This window comes from Podarcis raffonei, chromosome 7 (genome assembly GCF_027172205.1).
Source record: "Podarcis raffonei isolate rPodRaf1 chromosome 7, rPodRaf1.pri, whole genome shotgun sequence".
NCBI lineage: Eukaryota > Metazoa > Chordata > Lepidosauria > Squamata > Lacertidae > Podarcis > Podarcis raffonei.
This window is the reverse complement of record NC_070608.1, coordinates 50,088,149-50,112,041: the sequence shown is the minus strand read 5'-3', so window position 1 is coordinate 50,112,041 and position 23,893 is coordinate 50,088,149. Positions and strand designations below refer to the sequence as shown.

Below are 23,893 nucleotides of genomic sequence, written 5' to 3'. Positions count from 1 at the left end.
ATTATTATTAGTGTTTTCCCAATGCTGGTTGGTGCCCATTGGGACTGGTAGGGTAGAAGGCAGAGAGACCAACTGTAGCTGGACCCAGAACCAGTAAAAGGCAGGAGCCACCTGACTGGTTGCTAAGTAAGAAGGTAGGCAGGCATATTTATGAGGAAGTGTCCTATTTGCCCTCAGTGACAGGCCACCACTGTGTTTTCCGGTTCTTATATTTTCTAAAACCCAGAAGTATTTCTCTGAAGAGCAGCAGCAAATGTGTATGTAATAACCCTCAGCTGTACCAGAGTATTCTAACCTACTATTCAATTTACTTTTCATACTCTTCTCTGTATTACTGCAAGTTCTGAACCCTACATCTCTAGGCACTCCTGCCTGGAATAAGTCTCTATTGACCTCAATTAGGCTTTTGAGTTGACATGCATAGGATTTTGCTATGAAATTCGACACTGCAGGTGGGATTTTTAAGGTTCATACTATACTTTCAAGTTTTAAACATTTTCAAATTGGAGAACAAGCTCAACAAATGGGAGGTCTGCTCATATGCTTGTTTGCTCAACTGCTGTAGTTGGGGAAGTGGATGAGGCTTGAGAATGTTGAAGAGAAGGAAATATCCAGACATGAAATAACATGATGCTGTGAGTAAATTTGAATGTTGCAAGGCATACTTAAGTCTCTTAAGAGGGAAGGGGGAATTTGCATGTATATCTTAGCAACATAGTCAACAAAACAAAAATGGAGAATGAAAATGAAAGGGCAAATACTTCCTACGCAGGAAAGTATCACGTTTGTTAGCTTGTCAATATGGAGGTCTCAAGCTTTCTGTGATGATAAGTCTCTCATACAACCCTTGCCTCTGCTGCAGAGAATTCTGGTAAGTATTGGAAGGCTCACACTTGATTCACACAGAGCACTTGTCCAGCCTTTTGGTTCAGAATCACCCTGTGTCAACTGACAGTACTTGTGAAAGGCACAGGAGTGAGAAAAGTTATGTGTGGGCATGTGCACTTGAATGAAAGATCTAACCGTTTAACTATGCCAACTCAATATTGATATTTTAAATGAATGGAGAAGCAGAACACTTCTGATTGATTCAACACAGAATGTGTGATGCAGACGCAAAGCTTTTTCAACCCCAGTGAAGGACACGGATTCTATCATAAAATTGTGTGAGGTTTGACATTATCCCAGCTACTAGTGTAAGGAAATTGTGTGTTTTTTAGTCTTTAAATGTCTGTGTTTGAGCATTCATTTATATGCATTTAATATATGAAAAATTAGACTTTTTCCATTCCTTTTATTAACAGAGTTTGTTCCCAGCAACTCAATACTATATACTTAGTACAGAATAGCACTCAAAAGCCTCACTAACACTGCAAAACACATTTACTTTGATGATGCAAGTCCTGCTGGTATCAACACTCACTTTCAAGTAACTGTGCTTAAGATTGCAGCCTAACGTGATTTTTCTGATTCACAGTTTGAGGAAAACAATATAGTCCTGAAAAATAACTCTCTTATATTCTTTACTATCCTGGAAAAGATTAGAACTAGAGCTAGCTATTCAGACTTAATCATTTTTAGAACAGCATTTGATAGACTTCATTCATTAATTTCTTCCTCCTCGTCTTCAAAAATTTCCTCTCCATCATTTGCTGTAGCTTCTTGGTACTGCTGATACTCTGACACAAGGTCATTCATGTTGCTCTCTGCTTCTGTGAATTCCATCTCGTCCATTCCTTCTCCTGTAAACCAGTGAAGAAAAGCTTTTCTCCTGAACATGGCTGAGAATTGCTCTGAGATTCTTTTGAAGAGCTCTTGGATAGCTGTGCTGTTGCCGATGAAGGTAGAGGCCATCTTGAGGCCACGGGGTGCTATATCACAAACGGCCACTTTGACGTTATTTGGGATCCATTCCACAAAGTAGCTGCTATTCTTGTTCTGGATGGCCAGCATCTGCTCATCAACCTCTTTCATGGACATGGGACCTCGGAAGACTGTAGCTACTGTCAAATACCGTCCGTGTCTTGGGTCACAAGCTGCCATCATATTTTTGGCATCAAACATCTGTTGCGTGAGTTCCGGGACTGTGAGAGCCCGGTATTGTTGGCTCCCTCGGGCAGTCAGTGGAGCAAATCCTGGCATAAAGAAGTGTAGGCGTGGGAATGGGACCATATTCACTGCCAGCTTGCGCAAATCTGCATTTAGCTGACCAGGAAAACGCAATGATGTCGTTACCCCGCTCATTGTAGCGGACACCAAGTGGTTCAGATCTCCGTAGGTTGGAGTGGTGAGCTTCAGAGTGCGGAAGCAAATATCATACAAGGCTTCGTTATCAATACAGTAGGTTTCGTCAGTATTTTCAACCAGTTGGTGGACTGAGAGTGTGGCGTTATATGGTTCCACAACAGTGTCAGAGACTTTAGGAGATGGCATGACACTGAATGTATTCATTATCCGATCAGGATATTCCTCTCGGATTTTGCTGATCAGTAGTGTTCCCATCCCAGAACCTGTTCCTCCTCCAAGAGAATGAGTGAGCTGAAATCCCTGCAAGCAATCACAGTGTTCACATTCTTTTCTTACTATATCAAGCACTGAATCTACCAGCTCTGCTCCTTCCGTATAATGTCCTTTGGCCCAGTTATTTCCAGCTCCTGTTTGTCCTGAGGTAACACAACAAAAGGGGAAGAGGTGAATAGGTTTACAACTCATGAAATAATAAGGAACTTCAAAATATTCCTATTTATCCACTGTATGCATTTAAGCATAGACTTTGTGGAAAACTTTTAAATAGAGTTACACCGAGAGCTCATTTAACTGCCAAATGTGTCCAAAATGTCCAAAACATTCCACATATTCCTCAAGTACATAGTGGCATAATGGCACCACAGAAATAACATAAAATGCTGCACTGTTTTGACTCCAGTGGAACCTCGTGTTACGGACAGGATCCATTCCAGAGGCCCATCCATAACACGGAACTGACGCAAGCCGAAGCACAGCATCTGCGCACACACAGGGCCCGATTTAGCACTTCTGCGCATGTGCGAGCAGCGAAACCCGGAAGTAACCCATTCCAGTACTTCCAGGTTGCCGCAGGATGCAACATGAAAACACGTAGCCTGAAGCGGACACAACATGAAGTATGACTACATTTAAAACCAAGGTGTTGCTTTCAGTATGTCCAAGAGCACTCCATAAATCTGTAATAATTTACACAGACATTTTTAATAAAAAAATATTATTTACAAAAGAGATTACCCCATAGACCCACACTTTAACTGGACCACTTATTTTCCAATCACAGATAAACTTAGTCTGTGCATCCCTCGTTCTCCTTGCACTTTTTAAAGACCGACACATATGACTTTCTAAATTTACAATTTAGAGCCCAGTACTTCATTTCTGTAAAAGATTTCAGTAAAGTCACATAGAAATGCACTGGCAATCTGCCTGTAACTTGTGGGTCATGTGCCCTTTTCTGACTTAGAGAGAGACATTGGGCCCAAACTGCCTGTAAACAAGGGTTACCTCAGAGTGGGGAACTGTGACACTCCAGATGTTTTGGGGCTTTAATTCCCATCAGCCTAAACCATCATGGCCAATGATGCAGGGATGATGAGTTCAACAACATCTGAGAAGTCACAGGTTTCCCACCCCGTTTTACATTTTCCTTCCTGTTTTCATCATCTGTTAGAAGGAAAGCAGCAGTGCTTGCAATAGGTTACCTGACCCAATGGGGATGAGAGACAGAAAGGCAACATAGTCTTCCCTTGCTTATTCCTTCTTAAGTCACCACCTACAGATTGTTTTCCTCAGGCTTTATTTGCTTCCTCTTCCCCCTCCCATCAGTTAGTATTAGAGTATTTTTGTTAACCTCATTGCTCCATAAAGGCCATATGAGCTTGTACCCAGAACGGTTTGTTTGCCAGGAGTAATAAGTTTCTTTATTCTTTCAACCAGTGGTTGAAAGAAATTAACAATTTATTTCTGCATTTTGCCAAACTCCAACATAATCTACTTGGTAAGTTTAGCCAGCATTTGTAACAGACAATCATATACATACCAAAGATGAAATTATCAGGCCGAAAGAGTTGTCCAAATGGACCAGACCGCACACTGTCCATGGTTCCAGGCTCCAAGTCCACCAAGATTGCTCTGGGCACATATTTCTGAGCTATAAGAAAAATGAAATGCATCTTGCTTTGGGATTTAATTTATTACAATTGCTTGCCACATCTTTACCGCATACACATACATAAATATAATTATTTATCACTGTGTTTCTAGTAGCTCAGTTTAATGCATCCCTCTACTTCCCCACAAATGTTTAGGAAAATATAACATAATGTCCCTTATTGTGACCATTGGCATGACCCTTTTCCTTTATTGTCAAAGTCTTTATTACCAGCTGATCTTGTTTACATTCACCACATGAAATTTGCTTAGTTGTTTTGGTGACAGAGGATGCTCTTTCCATTCTGTACAATGCAGCAACTTCACAAACCCCTGGATCACTTTCTCCACACACACCCTCTGTAATCCCTTGTTTGCATATCATATTAAAGTTCTTAGCAAGTTTATAGGTACCTGAATATAACTGTGCAAGCTGGTGCTATTTTTGAAACAAAACAATAGAAAACATGAGCTCACAATCTAGAGAGGAAGAAGTGCGCATGCAGAGGAAACATGGAGATTAGTACTGGGACAACAAATTAAAAACTGAAATGAAAGGACATGTGATAAAGGACACTGGTTGTAAACGTATTCTGAGGCAGGGATGGGGATCCACCGGCCCTACAGATGTTGTGGGATTCCTACTCCAATTGGCTCAACCAGAATAGCCAATAGTCAGGGTTGACGGGAGCCATTATACATACATTTGTTAGGAAATCAACATTAAAAGTAATTCATTTTTTCTGCTAGGTAGAAAATTGTATAGGGAACAGGAAAACACTATCCTATTTCCATTAGCAATGGGCAGTACTTGGAAGTAAATCCCACTGTGTTCAATGGGGCTTATTCCCAAATATATATGGTTGGGATTCACACTACAGAGAAGTGATGGAGAATCAGTAGCCCTCTAGATATTGCTGGACTACAACTCCCCTTATCCCTGGCCACTGCCTATGCTTGCTAAGGCAAATAAGGAGCTGTAGTTCAGTCATATCCGCAGGGGGGGGGTGTCAAAGGTTTCCCTTGCCTGTATTAGCCCTTTGCTTCCTTACTTGTGTCAACCCCTAAAGTTACTCTAGCAAGCAGAGTCCATAGTTGAGTTTCTGTGACTCTTGTGGTGTAGTGGTTAAGAGTGGTAGTCACGCAATCTGGGGAACCGGGTTCGCGTCTCCGCTCCTCCACATGCAGCTGCTGGGTGACCTTGGGCCAGTCACACTTCTTTGAAGTCTCTCAGCCCCACTCACCTCACAGAGTGTTTGTTGTGGGGGAGGAAGGGAAAGGAGATTGTTAGCCGCTTTGAGACTCCTGAAGGGGAGTGAAAGGCGGGATATCAAATCCAAACTCTTCTTCTTCTTCTTCTTTTAAACAACTAGATGTAACAAGGAGGGATAGTCCCACTGTTATCTCTTATACCAGGCCCCACCATGACTGGAAAGTTGCTTTCTCCCTTCCTATCTGCTAACAATGCTGCAAACTGCAGGGGGATTAGAACAGATAGATATCACAGGCACTGTGTAGCACTGATCAGCCAGAAATGGAAGGAGGGGAGGTGGCAGGCCTAACCCAACCAAAAGTGTTGGAAGTCTTTAGTCGAAAGAGAATGAACCACCCAGTCTGGAATGCATCCAGGACAAACGCTTAACATGCTCGTATTTGTAAAGAATGGCAGGATTTTATGCTATTGGGCTGGGACAATGGTTCCTGGCATTTAGGGAACTGCTGTTAGTGAATCACGGCTTAGCTGGTGCTGCAAACTTTGTCCTCCATGAACTTTCCTGAATCAAAAGGCAAAAGTGCTTGGAACTCATTAAGTTAAAGGTTGGAGCTGAACAGGATCACTATAACAGCTCACTATAACCCTTATAACAAGCAGTCTTTAAATTGAGCAAGGGCTCAGATGTTCAGTACCAAGTCTTATCCTTTGGAAGGTGAAGAAGATTCAGGTTCTGCTTATATACATGTGGAAAAGAACTTTCATTTTATATGAGAGAGTGCTTCCACACCAGGCATTTACTCTGGATTTTTTGCATTTCATTTATTTCTAACCTCATGGCTGCTTACGTTATTTTCCTCTACAGTTCTTTGTTTCTGTACCTGCCAATGGATGCATCTTACAAAATGAACTATAGTCAGTTCAGGCTTACACCATAGTAAATTCATTAGTCTTTGTTGCTTTTTACAGGGCATCTGTGTGATGTTATCATTAAATCATTGTCCTGTGTTTTCCCCATAGTTCTTCCACTATTTGTCAAATATCGAAAACCTACTTTAAAAAACATAAAACAGAGCAGCACTGCAATATCTGCAATAGATGGAACACAGCTGGATAGACCACTCAGAGCACCATATCCTCCAATGTGTAGAAAGTCGTTAGCAATTCTACATGTAGGATTCAGCAGAAGAACAGTGAACTATAGTACTAAACACCACCAGTCTGAAAGCACCTTGAGTGACTAATCACTTCATCCTTCATATCTGGGACCAAAGTGGGAAGCAAAGTGTTTTAAGTAATGGGCTCTTCTCTCTTTACAAATTAACTATTGGCAGCGAGACATAGAACCAGATAATCTACACAGGTTTCTGTGGGACAGGGGAAAGCTTTCCCATGAGTGTGGAAGCTGAAGGCCTCTACAAACAGAAGACTGCAATACTCTGAGCAAAAATACAAAGCAATGAGGTCAGCCCTTCAGTATACAGCTAGCAAAGGGAGGATCATGGTGAAACTGATGTCTCCTTAAGCTGCTTGTGTTTCTACTCTGTGCAAGAAAATAAAAGGCCAGGAAATTAGCATATCTTTTATTCTACTTTTTTTGGGGGGGGGGCAAAGTCCAGTACAGCACACTGAGACTGTCTTCCGGCCCACTTATAATCTAGTTACCCTTTCCTCCTATTCCTTATGGGAGTCCACTCCAGTTTGCTCAAAGAACTTTGAAGTCAATCTTTGCAAATCTTCCATTTGTTTTTAAAGTTTCATTTCAAATTTTGAAATGAAATACGTTGAATTATGTGTCCAAGTACCAATTTTTTGTGTTTCTGTGCCATGTGTGGGGAACCTCTGGCCTGCCAGATGTTAATGAATACAGTTCCAATCATCCCTGGCCATTGGTAAAGCTTGTTGTGGATGCTGGGAGCTGTAGTTCACACACACTCATTCTAAGTTACCTCCCTCCTATTGCCAACAAAGTAAGCAATGAGCATAGAACTGTAACAGTTGAGGTTGAACAACACATACACACACACTTAATGAAGTACATAGAGGAAACTGAGCAACCTCTTTGCTTTCTTCATTGCTTCTCCTCCCATAAGATCACATTATGCTTAGCCCTTGGACAACAATGGTACACTTACAGGATGATTCATTGTAGTAGACATTGATCCTCTCCAGCTGCAATGGTGAGTCACCAACATAGCCTCCAGCTGGGTCGATACCATGTTCATCACTGATCACTTCCCAAAACTTTTGAGTGGAAAAGGAAAAGAAAAGTGAGACAAACTCTTTGAGAAGATGGTCATCATCATAGCTCCCCCCCCCCAATAAAAACCCTCTGTGTATGCGTGTTTCCCTTACTCTTTATCTCTGCCACTAATTGCAAGTCATCAAAACCCACCCATCCTTGGCAGGGACAGAACAGGCCTCTGAGGCATGTGTTGAAGCAACAGCTGCCGAATTCTTGGCATGTTTGAAGGCTGCTCCTCTGAGCCCCTCCCTGCTGTAGGCTTGAACAGCAGAGAAAATATAGGGTGGGGTTGTGGGGGGGGGATAAGGTCAAAAGCTAGGCAGATTCACATCAAGATTTCAAACCACAGAGAAAACGGATAAAATCTCCAGCAGCATTTCTAGCTTGGGTTAATTCCCCCCACCCCCACCCCGCTGCTGCCTCAGGGTTTTTTTTCTCCCTTGGTTTCTGTTTTTTCCAGAACCTTTTATGGTCAACGTGGAAGAGATGAGCTATTTAGTTCCCGTTTTTGGTGGTTTCCCACTCTGTAGCTTATGTGAGCACGCACAAAATTAGAATCCGAGTTTGCTACAGAACAAGAAATTTCTCCCCAAAACAAGTGAAACTCTTAGGAGAAAAAAATTGTTTATCACTTTCTTCCTAAATTCTTAAGGCACTAATGAATTAAACATACTTTTCCAAAAGTATCTTATTTTGCAGGTGGGTATCTGAAGAAGGGTCCCAATAGAACAAAACAGAAAATCCTACTGTACCACGAGGATTTACAACTGGAACCACCAGGTGCTAAATACAACTTAGTAATAATAATAATTCCCCTTACCTTGGTTCCAATTTGGTTTCCACACTGGCCTGCCTGGATATGAACTATTTCCCTCATGCTGATATTTTACAAGCTCCTGATCAGGCTGCTTCTGCTTCTGCTTCTCTCTCTCTCTTCCTGACTCTACGAAGCAGAGTTCAGCTATGCACAATGAATGTCCTTGCCTCAGTTAACGTTTTATTGGCTCCCGGTCTGTGATTCACCCTCCCTGCTCTGCTCACTCTGCAACTTCACAGAAGAATGAGGAGGAAGGGGAAAAAATGCAGCAGCAACTGGCTCTGCCCCCCTGCCCAGCCTTCTCTGGGACTGTGTCTATATATGAATGACATTTCACTTCATTCTTTCAAAGCACTTCAACATTTTGAGCAGACTGCAAGTCTCTGTGCTTTTCAGTTGCCTCATGCATTATTATCCTCTAACTTTTGTAAGACTTTTGCCAAGCCAAAGGCCACTAGTTGTATCATGCTGTCTCCAAATAATTGACAGGGCTTCATTAATGGTTCCTGAAAATCCAAACAGAGGAGGAACAGATGAATATAAATTCAGGAATCAGCATCCAAGGTCACTAGTATAAATCCTGAAAAAGGACAATTGTGAAGTATCTCAACCTGGATTAAGTACTTCCAAATAATCTGTAATGCATCTATTCCCCATCACCCCATTCCCTTTATTCAGGTGCCACCACCATTCTAAGCAAGATTGGTATATTTTGGGTGGGGGCGCCTTGTTTATAAAATTGTCTCTCAAGGGACATTGCTGGAAGAACCAAAGTTAGCCTCTGGCACCCTTAGGCAACTGTTGGGCCTCAATGCCCTGGAATAGCTCATCGCTGACCTCTGCCCTAAGTTCCACTGCCCCTTGGTTTAAAATTAATTTTCCAACCCAGTGCATTAAACAGTACAAGATGGCTGGGTCTAGCTGCAGTTTTCATGTCTGTCTATGTTCCTGATGTAGCTTCAATCTGGGGCATTGTGGGGAATTCAAACAGCAGCTAGACGTAGCCACTCACTGCTGTTGTTATTGCAGCCCATTGTCCCAGAGCCTGTCAAGAGAGGTGAGGGCCTATCAGAGGGCACTTTGCTCTCAGACCTGGAGCTGGCGCTGGGTGACAGATCTATTCAAAACTCTTACTGTAGACTTTTTGGATTTAGGCTGTTGTGATAGAGTTGGTGCTTGCTCTTGTTTCTATGCCTCTTTTGTGAGCAATTTTTAAAGTGTTGTTATGTATAGCTAGTTTGATTTACTGTATTTCCTGTATTAATATATTTTAATTTAAATTAGCCTAAGAGCCTTTATAAGGGACTTATAAAGTCCACAGACAGAGCAGTGGGAAAATGAACAGGAGAATCAAGAAAAATCAGGCAGATGGGATATTAATTGTTGCTGGGACTGGCTAGATGTTTGTTTCTTCTAAACACAACAACACTATTGCTCTCTGGCATTGTCTCTTATGGATGATGCCACTGTAAAGCAGTGGGTAGCCAAATACCGGCCTTCAGATATTTTTGAATTCTCACCCTTGGCTGTTCTCTATGCTAGCTGGGATTGATGGGAGTTGGAGTCTAAGAACATCTGGCTACCCCTAATAAGCTATCCTCAAGAGAGAGACCTTGTTTTCTCTTGCATGTTTAGCCCAAATTTCATTATGTCCCAAAGCACCAGGGAGTCATTGGCATAAGTGATTTTTATTGGATGTAAATCTTTGTCCTCATCCCACCTGAGTTATTGCTACTAATGCTATAGAAATTACATAGCCAGTGATATGGGATTTTAGACTCAGTTACTAAGAAATAGCTCCTGGTACTCTGTTTCTAGTGGACAAGTGTCCACATCATAAAAAATTTTATGAGTCATGCTGCTATGTGAAATGGCCCTTACTTTACACTTTGGTATGGTCTAAGTGCAATGGACACTAATGGGCAGTTGGCTATTCCAAGCAGCTGGAATCCAAGTCATGCCCACCTGCTAGGGTGGGCCCGAAACATCTTCGTCTAGGAGAGTATTGTGAGAAGAGCTGGAAGCAACAGTTTTGTATTTGGCTGGCAGAGAGATTACTAAAATTTGGGAGAGAGGAGAATTAATGTTGAAGTCCTACCTATTTCAAAGTGAATATTTAAGTCAATGAAACTTAACTTTGAATCGATGCCTCAGACAATCTCTACTCTAATATGAATGCCTTTTTTAAACTTCATATGATTAGGGAAGGACAAGCACTGAAAAATATATTGGTTAACACCCTTAATTTAAATAAGCTCATAGTCTTAAGACATAAGGATGTGCACTACAGGCTTTGTAAGATGTAATTTAAACACTGAAGACTGAGGTATACATAATGAAGAAATGGAGGCAAATTGATGGTGCACTTGTACAGTACAGAAAAAAAGTTCAGTGGTAAATTTGTCCAGTACCCAAGACACAGTCACCTAATTCCAAGCAGCCTATGTATGATATTAAGAAGAAGAAATGGAAAATGCTACTTAGTGCTCTGGAAAAACACTACTGCAGTACTTCCCTAATTTGTTTGTCATGAGATCTGTTTTGTTAAGCCTTTTCCTGCTTTTCAGGAAATATGTTAACATTCTGTGGAGGGTTTTTCTTTGGAGCATTTATGTTAGCTAGCAAAGTCTGTCACGGCCCGTCAAGAAAGAAACTTAGGTGGTGGGAAAGAGACTGGTCTAAGCAATCTCCACTAGCCCACCACACTAATGGAGGAAATATATAAAAGGTAGCCACGCTGTTATCATTGCACAGAAATCACTGAGAAGGCAGCTGCACATTTTGTCCCATTATTCTCTTTCAATGGGCTTAGAGACTTACTTAAAAAATAAAAATAATAAAGCCAAATTCTTGCCCAAGGTCACCATGGGAAGCCTTCATGGGCACCATAGTGCCCATGGGCACCAAGTTAGTGACCTCTGATCTAATTGATCATCACTAGCTCAAATGTATCTGGCACTATGAACAGCCCAGGTCAGCCTACTACTACCGTATGAGGCCTCTTGACGTTTTATTTGCTCAGATTCCACCCACAGAGGGAATGGTTCAATTCTGGACAATCCCAATTATATTAAGGATAAACAGGGCAACAGAAGCTATAGCTCTACAGCTCCAGCAGCCAATTACAAGAAGAAGAAGTATATGGTATTGTAAAAGCACAATTGTAATACCCTGCCCCCACCACACAGTCCCTCTCTCAAACAAGACTGCTCTGTGTTTACCATGTATAAACATGGCCTTTCAGCAGACGACAACAAAGAGTGTGGCAAAACTTGATACAGAGTAAAATTGTCACATAGATGCATGTGATTTATTTCTGAACTTTTTTCTTCAGCGATCAAACCATTTGTTACACACAAATTAAAACTGTTAGCTATGTTACCATACCCATGATTTAAGAACATATGAATGCTGAGAATGTAAAGAGGTCAGTATGGCCTCTGTTCATCCAGAGCCCACCCCACAGGCTGCCCACGTTGAAAAAAAATCTATCTATCTCAAGGCCCATTTGTTAAACAGTGTGTGCAAAACATGGGATTACATTACATATCATTTGCTCAACATAATGTATTGCATTGAGAAAGGAGAGTAAAGGCACTTTTGTAATCTCTGTGCTGGCAGCATTTAAAGAAGTCCAGTTTGCACTGCAAAACCTCTGCTGCCCTTACTCCAGCTTCACATGTAATTTAACATGAAAAAAACACAACTCTGATCTTCTGCAATATAAACAAAATAATTTGTTAGGCTTTAAACACCTATTGACACTGTTAAAGGATTGAAACAAATATTTGCTTGTAAGTTTTAGTATATAACTGGGGTTTTTTTGTTGTGTAGGGAAACCAACAGGTCTCATCACCAGCTGACCATTTGAGTGAACTTGAAAACAGAGTTTATCCTTGGATCAGAAGGCAGTCAGAGCATTTGGGCCTACATAGTTTCCTCAGAGGCCAGACCAGTCCTGGGCATATAGGTATGTACCAGTAACCAGTTAGGAGCAGAAGCAAATTAAGACTTCATTCTTGGGAAGCACCTGACGAACTGTTAAGGACTGCTCCTCCCATGTCTTATTAGGTAGAAAAATGCTAGGCAAATGTGAAAAATCAGCGGCAAAACTATGACATCACAACATAGTATCAAGGGTCCCAGAGACAAGCATATAGAATAATGATGAAAATCCAGAGCAAGCCAGAGCAAATTCTCACACCAGCCAGAATTCATTAACAGCATCTCTGAAGTATTGTATTTGTGCTCACACATTAGAGACATCGGAACACTGCTATTCCTTGAATGGGATAACCATCCAGGGTTGTTGTTATTGTCATGCAACTATGGGTGACTAATGTGCAGGATGAGACTATGCTTTTTGGCAGTGGTCTGATTCCATAGATGTTTTTGTGTATTGTTGACATCCAAAATGCATTTAACAACAATCTGATATTATTCAAGGAAGAAAGGGTAGCAGATTCATTCAGAAATGTTAATATTAGTAAAAAGTAAAAAAATAGTTAAAAAATGAGTAACCATTGCAAGCTTTTAACCACTAGTTTTAAGTGTCGGCAGTAGCCTGTCTCCATCAGCAGTCTAGCTGCAGTATTTTGCGCCGGCTGGAGCTTCTGAACCAGGCACAAAGGTTGCCTCTTGCACAGAACATTGCAATAATCCAGTCTAGAGGTTACCAGTGCATGAATCAACGTGGCCAGGCTGTCCCACTCCAAGAATGGCTGTAGTTGGCATACCAGCTGTAGCTGTAGAAGCGCACTCCTAGCCGCAGAGGCTGCCCAAACCTCAGTGAACTATGGCATCTTCAATTCCTCACCCACCCCCATGAAATGTTGCAACATGGCACAAACATCAGAGACACAGAAACTCTCATTTACAGTCAAGGACGAAACATTTCTGCACCCTTTATTCAACACAACTATCAACAAATGGTCCCTCTAATTAGTTTTGCACCATGATGAAAGGTGTAAATTTTCACAGTTGCAAACATACCCAATGTGCAATGAGCGAGGGAGGGAGGAAGAAAGAAAGAACTATTGCAAACGAAACTAACTTAACTAGCAACGTGGCCAACTAAACTGCCTCACCACAACCATCAAGAAACACATTTTTTAGCATGTAAAGCTAAACAGATGCCAATAAAGCAGTTGAGAAGCACAAGGCGGCTAAAAGTGCCACTTTTTATTGGATAAAAGAGTCTGTCAGCTTTGAGGTTCCCAAAGCAGGTCTTAAGACTGAATGAAGGAATTTTAAAGTCCTATAATTTATAGCTTGCAAAAGCAGGCAAGCAAGCAGCAATCAAAATCCTATTGATAGTTTTCTTGGGCAGTTCTAACAGCTAAGCATATCCATGAGTATGGATATACCTGGTGGAACGCTCTGTCGCAAGAGACAAGGGCCCTGCAGGACTTGACATCTTTCCGCAGGGCCTGCAAGACAGAGCTGTTCCACCAGGCCTTTTGGTCAGGGCGCAGCCTGACTCCCTCCTTTGGCAATCTTTACAAAACTTTAGTTTATGGTTGCCATCAATTTGTATTTTAATTAATTTTTATAATGTTTTTATAATGTTGCACTGTTTTAGTGTTGTTAGCCACCCTGAGCCCGGCTTCGGCTGGGGAAGGCGGGATATAAATAAAATTTTTTATTATTATTATTATTATTATTATTATTATTATTATTAGGTGAGAAAGGGTGCTTTCAGACAGGAGTTTATCATGGCATTGGTGCTGCTTATGCACATGTTTTTCACAGAGTCCATATGATGTAGTTGTCATCAAAATGCCAGTCTACTTTGTTGACATGTAATCCAGATTTCTCCTTAATTCAGAAAACTTGGTAAGTAAAAATAACCTTCTATACCTCCACTGCCATGGCTGATGTGGAAGCACATTTTGGGGTGGGCTTGATTGTCATGGTTGTGGTGATGTTTCATGGGTGATATCTATCACCACACTCATTTCCTCTTCACCAAAGTGCAAACGAGCAATTTCGTTTCCAGCAGCCCAAATGATAGAAGTGTGCCTATTTCACGTGATGGATGAACTTTGGGTCTAATCGCCTTCATCCCAGTGGGGAAATTTATCCAAAGTGGCCCCTCCTCTACTCCTGCCCTCCCCCCCATCAGTTCAAAAGTTGCTCTGCTACCCTTTTAGTTTTAAGCACCAATAGTCTGGTTCCACCCCAGTTCAAGTAGAGCCCACTTCATTTGTACAGCCCTGACTTGTCTCAAAATGTTCCCCAGTGCCTAACAAATCCAAACCCCTCCTCTCAACACCATTGCCTTATCCAAACATTCACACACTGAAACTACAAAGCTGTCTAGTTGCTCCTGAATGTGGAACTGGTAGTATTTCAAAGAAGGCTACCATGGCTTTCAGCATTCTACCTAGCAACCTAATTGTTACTTACGTTGTTGTTGTTGGATGAACACTTTTAGCATTATACATGTTTCCATTGATCTTTTCAATTCTTGGAAGTTGCTTTGAGACTCCTGCAAAAAGCAACAGACACATTTAATAAATAATAATAATATGCCAATATTTCAATAACACCATAATTTGAAGAGTTAAGGGGGATAGAGACAGTATATTTAGCAGAAATAGTTAAATGCAAGATCTCAATGTGTACAACAACTGAAGATCTAATGCATGCTTGAGATTCCTTCCACTGTTAACAAGAGACCAATTATCTGCCCTCGCCAAAAGACAAGCAGTTAGCTTTTACTTACATAGCATCTTTCATCTGCATTATTTAAAAGAACTACAGAGACCTTTGCTAAGTCTCACCATAAAACTACAAGATTAGCAGTTACTGTGAAACTGAAGCTGAAACTAAAGCTTGTAGCCACTTTATTCTCACTGAAGTGGTCAAGCTGAATACACATGGGGACTCACATGAGTCCCTCCATGCAAAACATTCTCTTCATGTAGAAAAGAAGGCTATTGGGGAGAAGGTTTGTAACTTAATGTTATTCCTGCCATGTTCATCTTTCATGTGCAGAGAATGTGTGAGGAGCATCCATGTGAGCCCTTACCTGCACTCTAAAGTGGTACCGTCCTGATGCAGGTTTATCCCCTCAGTGACAACTAGTCTTAGGACTACTAAGGTTTTTATAGTAGTGTGACTCATTTTTATCTGTCATTTTTATCTTCCTTTAAAGAGTGTATATATATAGGTCCCCCTTCATGGATCACTGCCTTGCCGTGGCGAAGGGGCTTGAATAACTCAGAGAAGCTATGAACTATGCCGAGCAGGGCACCCAAGATGAACAGGTCATAGTGAAGAGTTTGGACCAAACGTGATCCACCTGGAGGAGGAACCGGCAAGCCACTCCAGTATCCCTGCCAAGAAAACTCCATGGACAAAGACAACAGGCATATAAAAGTTATGACGCTGGAAGATGAGCCCCTCAGGTCGGAAGGCATCCAACATGCTACTGGGGAAGAGCGGAGGACAAGTACAGGTAGATCCAGAGCTGATGAAGCGGCTGGGCTAAAGCCGAAAGGACGTTCAGTTGCGGATATGCATGGAAGCGAAAGGAAAGTCCAATGCTGTAAAGAAAAATATTGCATAGGAACCTGGAATGTAAGAACCATGAATCTGGGTAAGTTGGATGTGGTCAAAAATGAGATGGCAAGAATAAATATTGACATCCTGGGAATCAGTGAACTGAAATGGATGGGAATGGGCGAATTCAGTTCGCATGACTATCATATCTACTACTGTGGGCAAGAAACCCGTAAAAGAAATGGAGTGGCCCTCATAGTCAACAAAAGAGTGGCGAAAGCTGTACTGGGATGCAATCTCAAAAATGATAGAATGATCTTGATACGAATCCAAGGCAGACCTTTTAACATCACAGTAATCCAAGTTTATGCACCAACTACTGTTGCTGAAGAAACTGAAATTGACCAATTCTATGAAGACTTACAAGACCTTATAGAAGTGACACCAAAGAAGGATGTTCTTCTCATTATAGGGGATTGGAATGCTAAAGTAGGGAATAAAGAGATAAAAGGAACAACTGGCAAGTTTGGCCTTGGAGATCAAAACGAAGCAGGGCAAAGGCTAATAGAGTTCTGTCAAGAGAACAAGCTGGTCATCACAAACACGCTTTTCCAACAACACAAGAGACGACTCTACACATGGACATCACCAGATGGGCAACATCGAAATCAGATTGATTATATTCTCTGCAGCCAAAGATGGAGAAGCTCTATACTGTCAGCAAAAACAAGACCTGGAGCTGACTGTGGCTCAGATGATCAGCTTCTTATAGCAAAATTCAAGCTTAAACTGAAGAAAGTAGGAAAAACCACTGGGCCGGTAATATACAATCTAAACCAAATCCCTTATGAATACACAGTGGAAGTGAGGAACAGGTTTAAGGATTTAGATTTGCTGGACAGAGTGCCTGAAGAACTATGGGTGGAGGCCCGCAACATTATACAGGAGGCAGCAACTAAAACCATCCCAATGAAAAAGAAATGCAAGAAAGCAAAGTGGCTGTCCAATGAGGCCTTACAAATAGCGGGGGAGAGAAGGCAAGCAAAATGCGAGGGAGATAGTGAAAGATACAGGAAATTGAATGCAGATTTCCAAAGAATAGCAAGGAGAGACAAGAAGGCCTTCTTATACGAGCAATGCAAAGAAATAGAGGAAAACAACATAATGGGAAGAACCAGAGATCTGTTCAAGAAAATCGGAAATATGAAAGGAACATTTCGTACAAAGATTACCATAATAAAGGACAAAAGTGGTAAGGACCTAACAGAAGCAGAAGACATCAAGAAGAGGTGGCAAGAATACACAGAGGAATTATACCAGAAAGATATGGATGTCTCGTACACCCCAGGTAGTGTGATTGCTGACCTTGAGCCAGACATCCTGGAGAGTGAAGTCAAATGGGCCTTAGAAAGCACTGCAAATAACAAGGCCAGTGGAAGTGATGATATTCCAGCTGAACTATTTAAAATTTTAAAAGATGATGCTGTTAAGGTGCTACACTCAATATGCCAGCAAGTTTGGAAAACTCAGCAGTGGCCAGAGGATTGGAGAAGATCAGTCTACATCCCAATCCCAAAGAAGGGCAGTGCCAAAGAATGCTCCAACTACCGCACAATTGCACTCATTTCATACGCTAGCAAGGTTATGCTTAAAATTCTACAAGGAAGGCTCAAGCAGTATGTGGACCGAGAACTCCCAGAAGTGCAAGCTGGATTTAGAAGAGGCAGAGGAACCAGAGACCAAATTGCAAACATGCGCTGGATTATGGAGAAAGCTAGAGAGTTCCAGAAAGACATCTACTTCTGCTTCATTGACTATGCAAAAGCCTTTGACTGTGTCGACCACAGCAAACTATGGCAAGTTCTTAAAGAAATGGGAGTGCCTGATCACCTCATCTGTCTCCTGAGAAATATCTATGTGGGACAAGAAGCTACAGTTAGAACTGGATATGGAACAACTGATTGGTTCAAAATTGGGAAAGGAGTACGACAAGGCTGTATAATGTCTCCCTGCTTATTTAACTTATATGCAGAATTCATCATGCGAAAGGCTGGGCTGGATGAATCCGAAGCCGGAATTAAGATTGCCGGAAGAAATATCAACAACCTCAGATATGCAGATGACACAACCTTGATGGCAGAAAGTGAGGAGGAATTAAAGAACCTTTTATTGAGGGTGAAAGAGGAGAGCGCAAAATATGGTCTGAAGCTCAACATCAAAAAAACGAAGATCATGGCCACTGGTCCCATCCTGGCAAATAGAAGGGGAAGAAATGGAGGCAGTAAGAGATTTTACTTTCTTGGGCTCCATGATCACTGCAGATGGTGACAGCAGTCACGAAATTAAAAGACGCCTGCTTCTTGGGAGAAAAGCAATGACAAACCTAGACAGCATCTTCAAAAGTAGAGACATCACCTTGCCAACAAAGGTCCGTATAGTTAAAGCTATGGTTTTCCCAGTAGTGATGTATGGAAGTGAGAGCTGGACCATAAAGAAGGCTGATCGCCGAAGAATTGATGCTTTTGAAATATGGTGCTGGAGGAGACTCTTGAGAGTCCCATGGACTGCAAGAAGATCAAACGTATCCATTCTTAAGGAAATCAGCCCTGAGTGCTCACTGGAAAGACAGATCGTGAAGCTGAGGCTCCAATACTTTGGCCACCTCATGAGAAGAGAAGACTCCCTGGAAAAGACCCTGATGTTGGGAAAGATGGAGGGCACAAGGAGAAGGGGACGACAGAGGATGAGATGGTTGGATGGTGTTCTTGAAGCTACCAGCATGAGTTTGATCAAACTGCGGGAGGCAGTGGAGGACAGAAGTGCCTGGCGTGCTCTGGTCCATGGGGTTACGAAGAGTCGGACACGACTAAACGACTAAACAACAACAACAATATATAGGTCAGTCTTAGAGAGAGCTTCTCCAGTACAGAATAGGTTTGCCAAGGTCAAGTCCTATCCTATACACACTTATCCATGAGTGAGACCCCTGAAGTTGAGGAGGCTTACTACTACTACTACTACTACTACTACTACTAATAATAATAATAATAATAATAATTTATACCCTGCCCTTCTGGCTAGGTTTCCCCAGCCACTCTGGGCGGCTTCCAACAAAACACTAAAATACAATAACCTATTAAACATTAAAAGCTTCCCTAAACAGGGCTGCCTTCAGATGTCTTCTAAAATTTTGGTAGTTATTTTTCTCTTTCTGAGTAGGCATGGAGAGGATTACACTGCCCAAATCAGTTTCAAGCACACAAGTGAGTGAGGTCAAATAGTCGAAAATGATTTTGAAAAGTTTATATGGCATTTAATTACCCAACTCTCTTGTACCTGATGATGTGCTAGCTGCTGTATTCCATTGTTAGCTTCCCAATCTCTCGCATTTGCCTGCCTTTCTCTGAGCCCTCTCTCTAATCTCAAACATTTTTCTCCTCTGCAAAAAAAACATGAGAATGAGACACACTGGAAACAAACTCACAGGCAAACTTGGTTCCCTGGCATTGAAACACATGTGATTAGAATTTTGCCTGCTAGGCCTCAAGCTGTACATGTTTGTCTACTTTAAAATGTTGAAGAAACCCATGCCCCACCTGTAGTCTATGTGATTTTACTGAGAAAGGACATGGAATGAAGAGACCTGAAAACAGAATAAGCCTGTGTGGGACCTCTGAATAATACCTAGTCTGGCCCCATCACTTTGTAAAATTGAACTGTTAGCACTGAGAGTCACAGCTATATAGCTGAGGCAAAGAAAGGCCTTTATAAATATTGGACTATAAACATTGTTTCCCCAAGAGGAAAAAAGTCAGTGGGGAAATCAAATCAGGAAGTAGAGGAACTTTGCATACAGAATATGAGCAGTGTCTGAGTCAAACAGGAGTGAGTACTTGAGACAGAATTCCTTTTTTGGAAGCTAGACAGTCACACTGTTTCATTAACATTAGATTGGCAGTAAGTAATGCAGTCACACAAGAAATGGCACTGTTGTGAATGCAAGGAAGCACTAGTTTCCACCATGAATTGATTAAAACCTGAAGCTTTCTGCTTCGACTTCAAGTTTTTAAAGAAACACTAATAGATTATTGGAACAAAATCCAGTAGGCAGAAATGACATTCTTTTCTCCTGCCCTACTGAACTTCCTCAGGAAGACTGGAGTCCCAGAATGTGTAAAGAAAGATTTTTTCCTGTTTAGACAAAAGCATGTGTTGTGATTTAATTAAACAGCAGATTCACACATTGAAAAAGGATGTCTTCAATTCCACATGAAGAATGGATAAATGTGTGTGCTGCTGCTTCATATACATGATGACAGTGCACACACTTGCAGCAAAATACTATACTTCACATACAGACATGTATAGTGGTACCTCGGGTTAAGTACTTAATTCATTCTGGAGGTCCGTTCTTAACCTGAAACTGTTCTTAACCTGAAGCACCACTTTAGCTAATGGGGCCTCCTGCTGCTGCCGCGCCGCCGGAGCCCGATTTCTGTTCTTATCCTGAAGCAAAGTTCTTAACCTGAAGCACTATTTCTGGGTTAGTGGAGTCTGTAACCTGAAGCGTATGTAACCCAAGGTACCACTGTATTGGTTTGTTTTTGGTTTTTGCTTTGTTATGTATTTTTTTATCTTCGTGGTCACAGGGCACATTGGAAGGCATTTAATGGCAGGTCTGAGCTTCAGCAGTGCCTGCCCAGGTGGGAGACCACCTGGGACCCCAACTCTTGAGTTCTGTGGAAGAAAGGCTGGATGTAAACATAATTGATAAAAAGCAATGTTTTTGCATCTAAACAGAGCAATATATACAGCAGGGCAGGATAATCCTTATATGAATCATTTGAATACAAACAGCATTAGAGCCATGATTTAAACATACTGTGATTTCAGAGATGCTACAGTCTACACAAATTGTGATCCACAATTTGTGACCCACCAGTTTAAACACAGAGTGCCAACTATGTCAGATATTGACACCTCACACCTCCCCTTTTTATAGTCCATGCAGTTTGCATACACTCCATTTCTTTTTTAAGCCAATCAGTCTTGCTAAAGGATGTCCAGCTTAAAGATAAAGAGCCATAGAAAGGGGAGCAAGAGTTTTAAGATGCCTATAAACAGGCAGTACACAGTCACAATATTCTCCAGTATGGTGAGATATATTGTGTGGTGTTCCTAATCCATAAACAGAACAAGGAGTGAGGTAATTTCAGTTATCCTCCCTCCCCACCCCACCACCCGCTGCCAAATCTGCAGCAGAAAGTTGGAGGATCTTCTAGAACAGATTTGGGGGGAAGAGAGGAGGGGCAATTGCAAAATGTGCCTTCCTCCCCATTCTGCTCATGGACACATCCAATCACATAGTGCTTGCTGTCTCTCTACTACAATCATACTGATTCCCCCGCCCCCATGAGCACATACAATTCTTATGCAATTCTTTCCTTTCGTTGTGGTTCATTTCTTCTTTTTTAAAGCCACACATAAAGTGAATAGTAGAAAGTAGCCACCAACTACTTAAAGACCCCAAATTTAGCTCTTTTAGATCTAAAACCAACAAAAATGCTCCCCTGGAGCTCAAATTAGGTTTCTGAAGTAAAAAAAGGTAAAGGACCCCTGACAGTTAAGTCCAGTCTCAGACAACTCTGGGGTTGCAGCGCTCCTCTCGCTTTACAGGCCAAGGGAGTCGGCCTTTGTCCGCAGACAGTTTTTCCTAGTCATGTGGCCAGCATGATTGAGCTGCTTCTGGCGAAACCAGAACAGCGCACGGAAACACCATTTACCTCCCTGCAGGAGCGGTACCTATTTATCTACTTGCATTTTTGGCATTGCTTTCAAAGTGCTAGGTTGGCAGGAGCTGAGACCGAACATCGGGAGCTCATCCCGTCATGGGGATCCGAACCGCCGACCTTCTAGTCAGCAAGCCCAAGAGGCTCAGTGGTTTAGACCACAGCGCCACCCATGTCCCTTTCTGAAATAAACGAAGCCTGAAAAACTACAGGTGGATTTGTGTTGTAAATGACAGTGAAATCTAGCCCTGAGAAGCATGTTGGGATGAGCATGTGCTCAACACAGCCTTGTACTCAATTCCAAACCTGTAGAACAGGGCGGTCCAACACACATACGGCTCGTAAGGCCCTCTGGGTAAGCCTCTCACAGTGTCCTAGAGTCCTCGCCTCCTTCTCAAAGCCTAGTTCGTGCTTTCCCAGTTTTGGGATGAAGCTGGGAGGGCTCTGGGACCCTTCCAGAGCCTTGCACCTCTTTCCCAAAGCCTGATACATCACTTATATGGCTTTGGAAAAGCAGCATGAGGGAAAGGGCTTTAGGTTTTGTTCTCGTTCCCCTCCTCTGCTGGACAAGGCAGTGTGTGGCCCACAGGTTCCATGTTGAAGTACTTTAGTGGCCCACTTGATATGAAAAGTTGGGCCGCCCTGTTGTGGAAGCTTCTGGTACCGCCGTTTTGTACCTGGTTGGTAGAGCTCTAGGTTCTAGCAAAAATCAAAATGGTTCTTTCTGCCAAGGCTGAAGTTGACCCACCCCGTCAATGATAAACACTAGTTTTATAAAAATGCTGCACCTGATGAGGCAGAAAAACTGTTTATTCAGTTACTAATACACCCTGGGTCAACAACTAGATTTGTGAATGGAACACCAGCATGGGCAAGGATGGTGAATCAGGCATTACCTGCAACCCACAAAATGGACTTTCTACACACAATTGTTTCTTCCACATTCTTTTTTCAATTTAGATGAAGAATAAGGGGTGGGGTGGGCAGGGCAGTTGTACTCAGTGGGCCTGGATTTAGTCTTAGGAATTTAAGCCAGTTTACCATTTGGTGGAACAATAGGAAGTCTTGCTTGGCCCCAAAACATGTTCTGAATGTAGATGGTAAAACAGTCTTGCTGAAGCTAAGTAAGTCCATACCTGGGCAGAGCCTTGATGGAAACTTGAGTTCCATGGATAGGTGTGGCATAAAATCATGACTAAAACATGTATTGTGTCTAGCTGGTTGTATTTTTAAAAAATAATGTTGTGCACCAAGCCTGTTCCTTTGGAAAGGTAGTATACAAACACAATTAATATTAACTACTACCAAATGTCTTTGTAATAGTGACACCCCAGGTTTCATAATCCAGGACATATTGTCCAACAACAGCCATAAATATTTGTCTCCCAGTGCCATGGCGACATAATAAGATTCATTTCTACATCTGTTAACATAGCAATCGTCATATTTTTCCTTGGTGCAAGGTGTGAGAGAGGTCCAAGATGGGGATGCAGCAAGAATAATAGCAGCTGACCTCCCCTAAAGTCAATGCTTCCCTAAACCACTGCTTTATTTTGATGCTCTTTATTTCCCCTGTCTGATTGAACAGAGGAAGAAGGCATCTGGTGCTTTCTTCCAGCTGTAAAATTCCCCATACAGTGGTACCTCGCAAGACGAATGCCTCGCAAGACGGAAAACTCGCAAGAAGAAAGAGTTTTCCGTTTTTCGAGGTGCTTCGCCAGACAAATTTCCCTATGGGCTTGCTTCGCAAGAAGAAAGCCCATAGGGAAATCTCCGGGGACCTCTTTTAATTGCGGGCAGGTGGGAGCAAAGACTTTCGCCCACCGCCGGCCTTCAGAAGAGGTCCTGGACCTCTTCTGAAGGCCGGCGGGGGGCAAAAGTCTTTGCTCCCCCCCCGCCTGCCTTCAAAAGCCGTCGGGATAGCGGAGAAACGCGCTGCGCTTCTCCGCTATCCCGGGAAGGCAGGCGGTCGGGAGCAAAGACTTTCGCCCCCCGCCGGCCTTCAGAAGAGGTCCAGGACCTCTTCTGAAGGCCGGCGGGGGGCGAAAGTCTTTGCTCCCCCCCGCCTGCCTTCCCGGGACAGCGGAGACTTCTCCGCTGTCCCGGGCGATCTTAAAATGCTGGCGGCCGGCTTCGCTGCCGCCCGC

At 42.3% G+C, this 23,893-nt stretch overlaps 1 protein-coding gene across 2 annotated transcripts; it reads right to left on the bottom strand.

Moving 5' to 3' along the window:
* Positions 1–1,274: 1,274 nt before the first annotated feature.
* TUBB6 (tubulin beta 6 class V) lies at positions 1,275–8,780 on the bottom strand. 2 transcript variants are annotated; one of them, XM_053396569.1, is made up of 4 exons: positions 8,455–8,780; positions 7,525–7,633; positions 4,067–4,177; positions 1,275–2,663 (listed from the first exon to the last, which is right to left on the bottom strand). In XM_053396569.1, the coding sequence occupies exons 1-4, from the start codon at positions 8,509–8,511 to the stop codon at positions 1,600–1,602; spliced, it is 1,341 nt and encodes a 446-aa protein (XP_053252544.1). In that variant the 5' UTR covers positions 8,512–8,780; the 3' UTR covers positions 1,275–1,599. The 2 variants fall into 2 exon arrangements, with proteins under 2 accessions (XP_053252544.1, XP_053252545.1); XM_053396570.1 differs by lacking the exon at positions 8,455–8,780 and adding an exon at positions 7,745–7,819.
* Between the last annotated feature and the right edge of the window lie 15,113 nt (positions 8,781–23,893).

What these genes read in the sequence shown, in the direction of transcription:
- TUBB6 (XM_053396569.1), bottom strand. Translation starts at nt 8,511, where the DNA reads ATGAGGGAAATAGTTCATATCCAGGCAGGCCAGTGTGGAAACCAAATT. An exon ending in GAAACCAAATTGGAACCAAG is followed by an intron (nt 7,634 to 8,454) that starts GTAAGGGGAATT and finishes TCCACTCAAAAG; the next exon opens with TTTTGGGAAGTGATCAGTGA. An exon ending in CTACTACAATGAATCATCCT is followed by an intron (nt 4,178 to 7,524) that starts GTAAGTGTACCA and finishes TTTTTCTTATAG; the next exon opens with CTCAGAAATATGTGCCCAGA.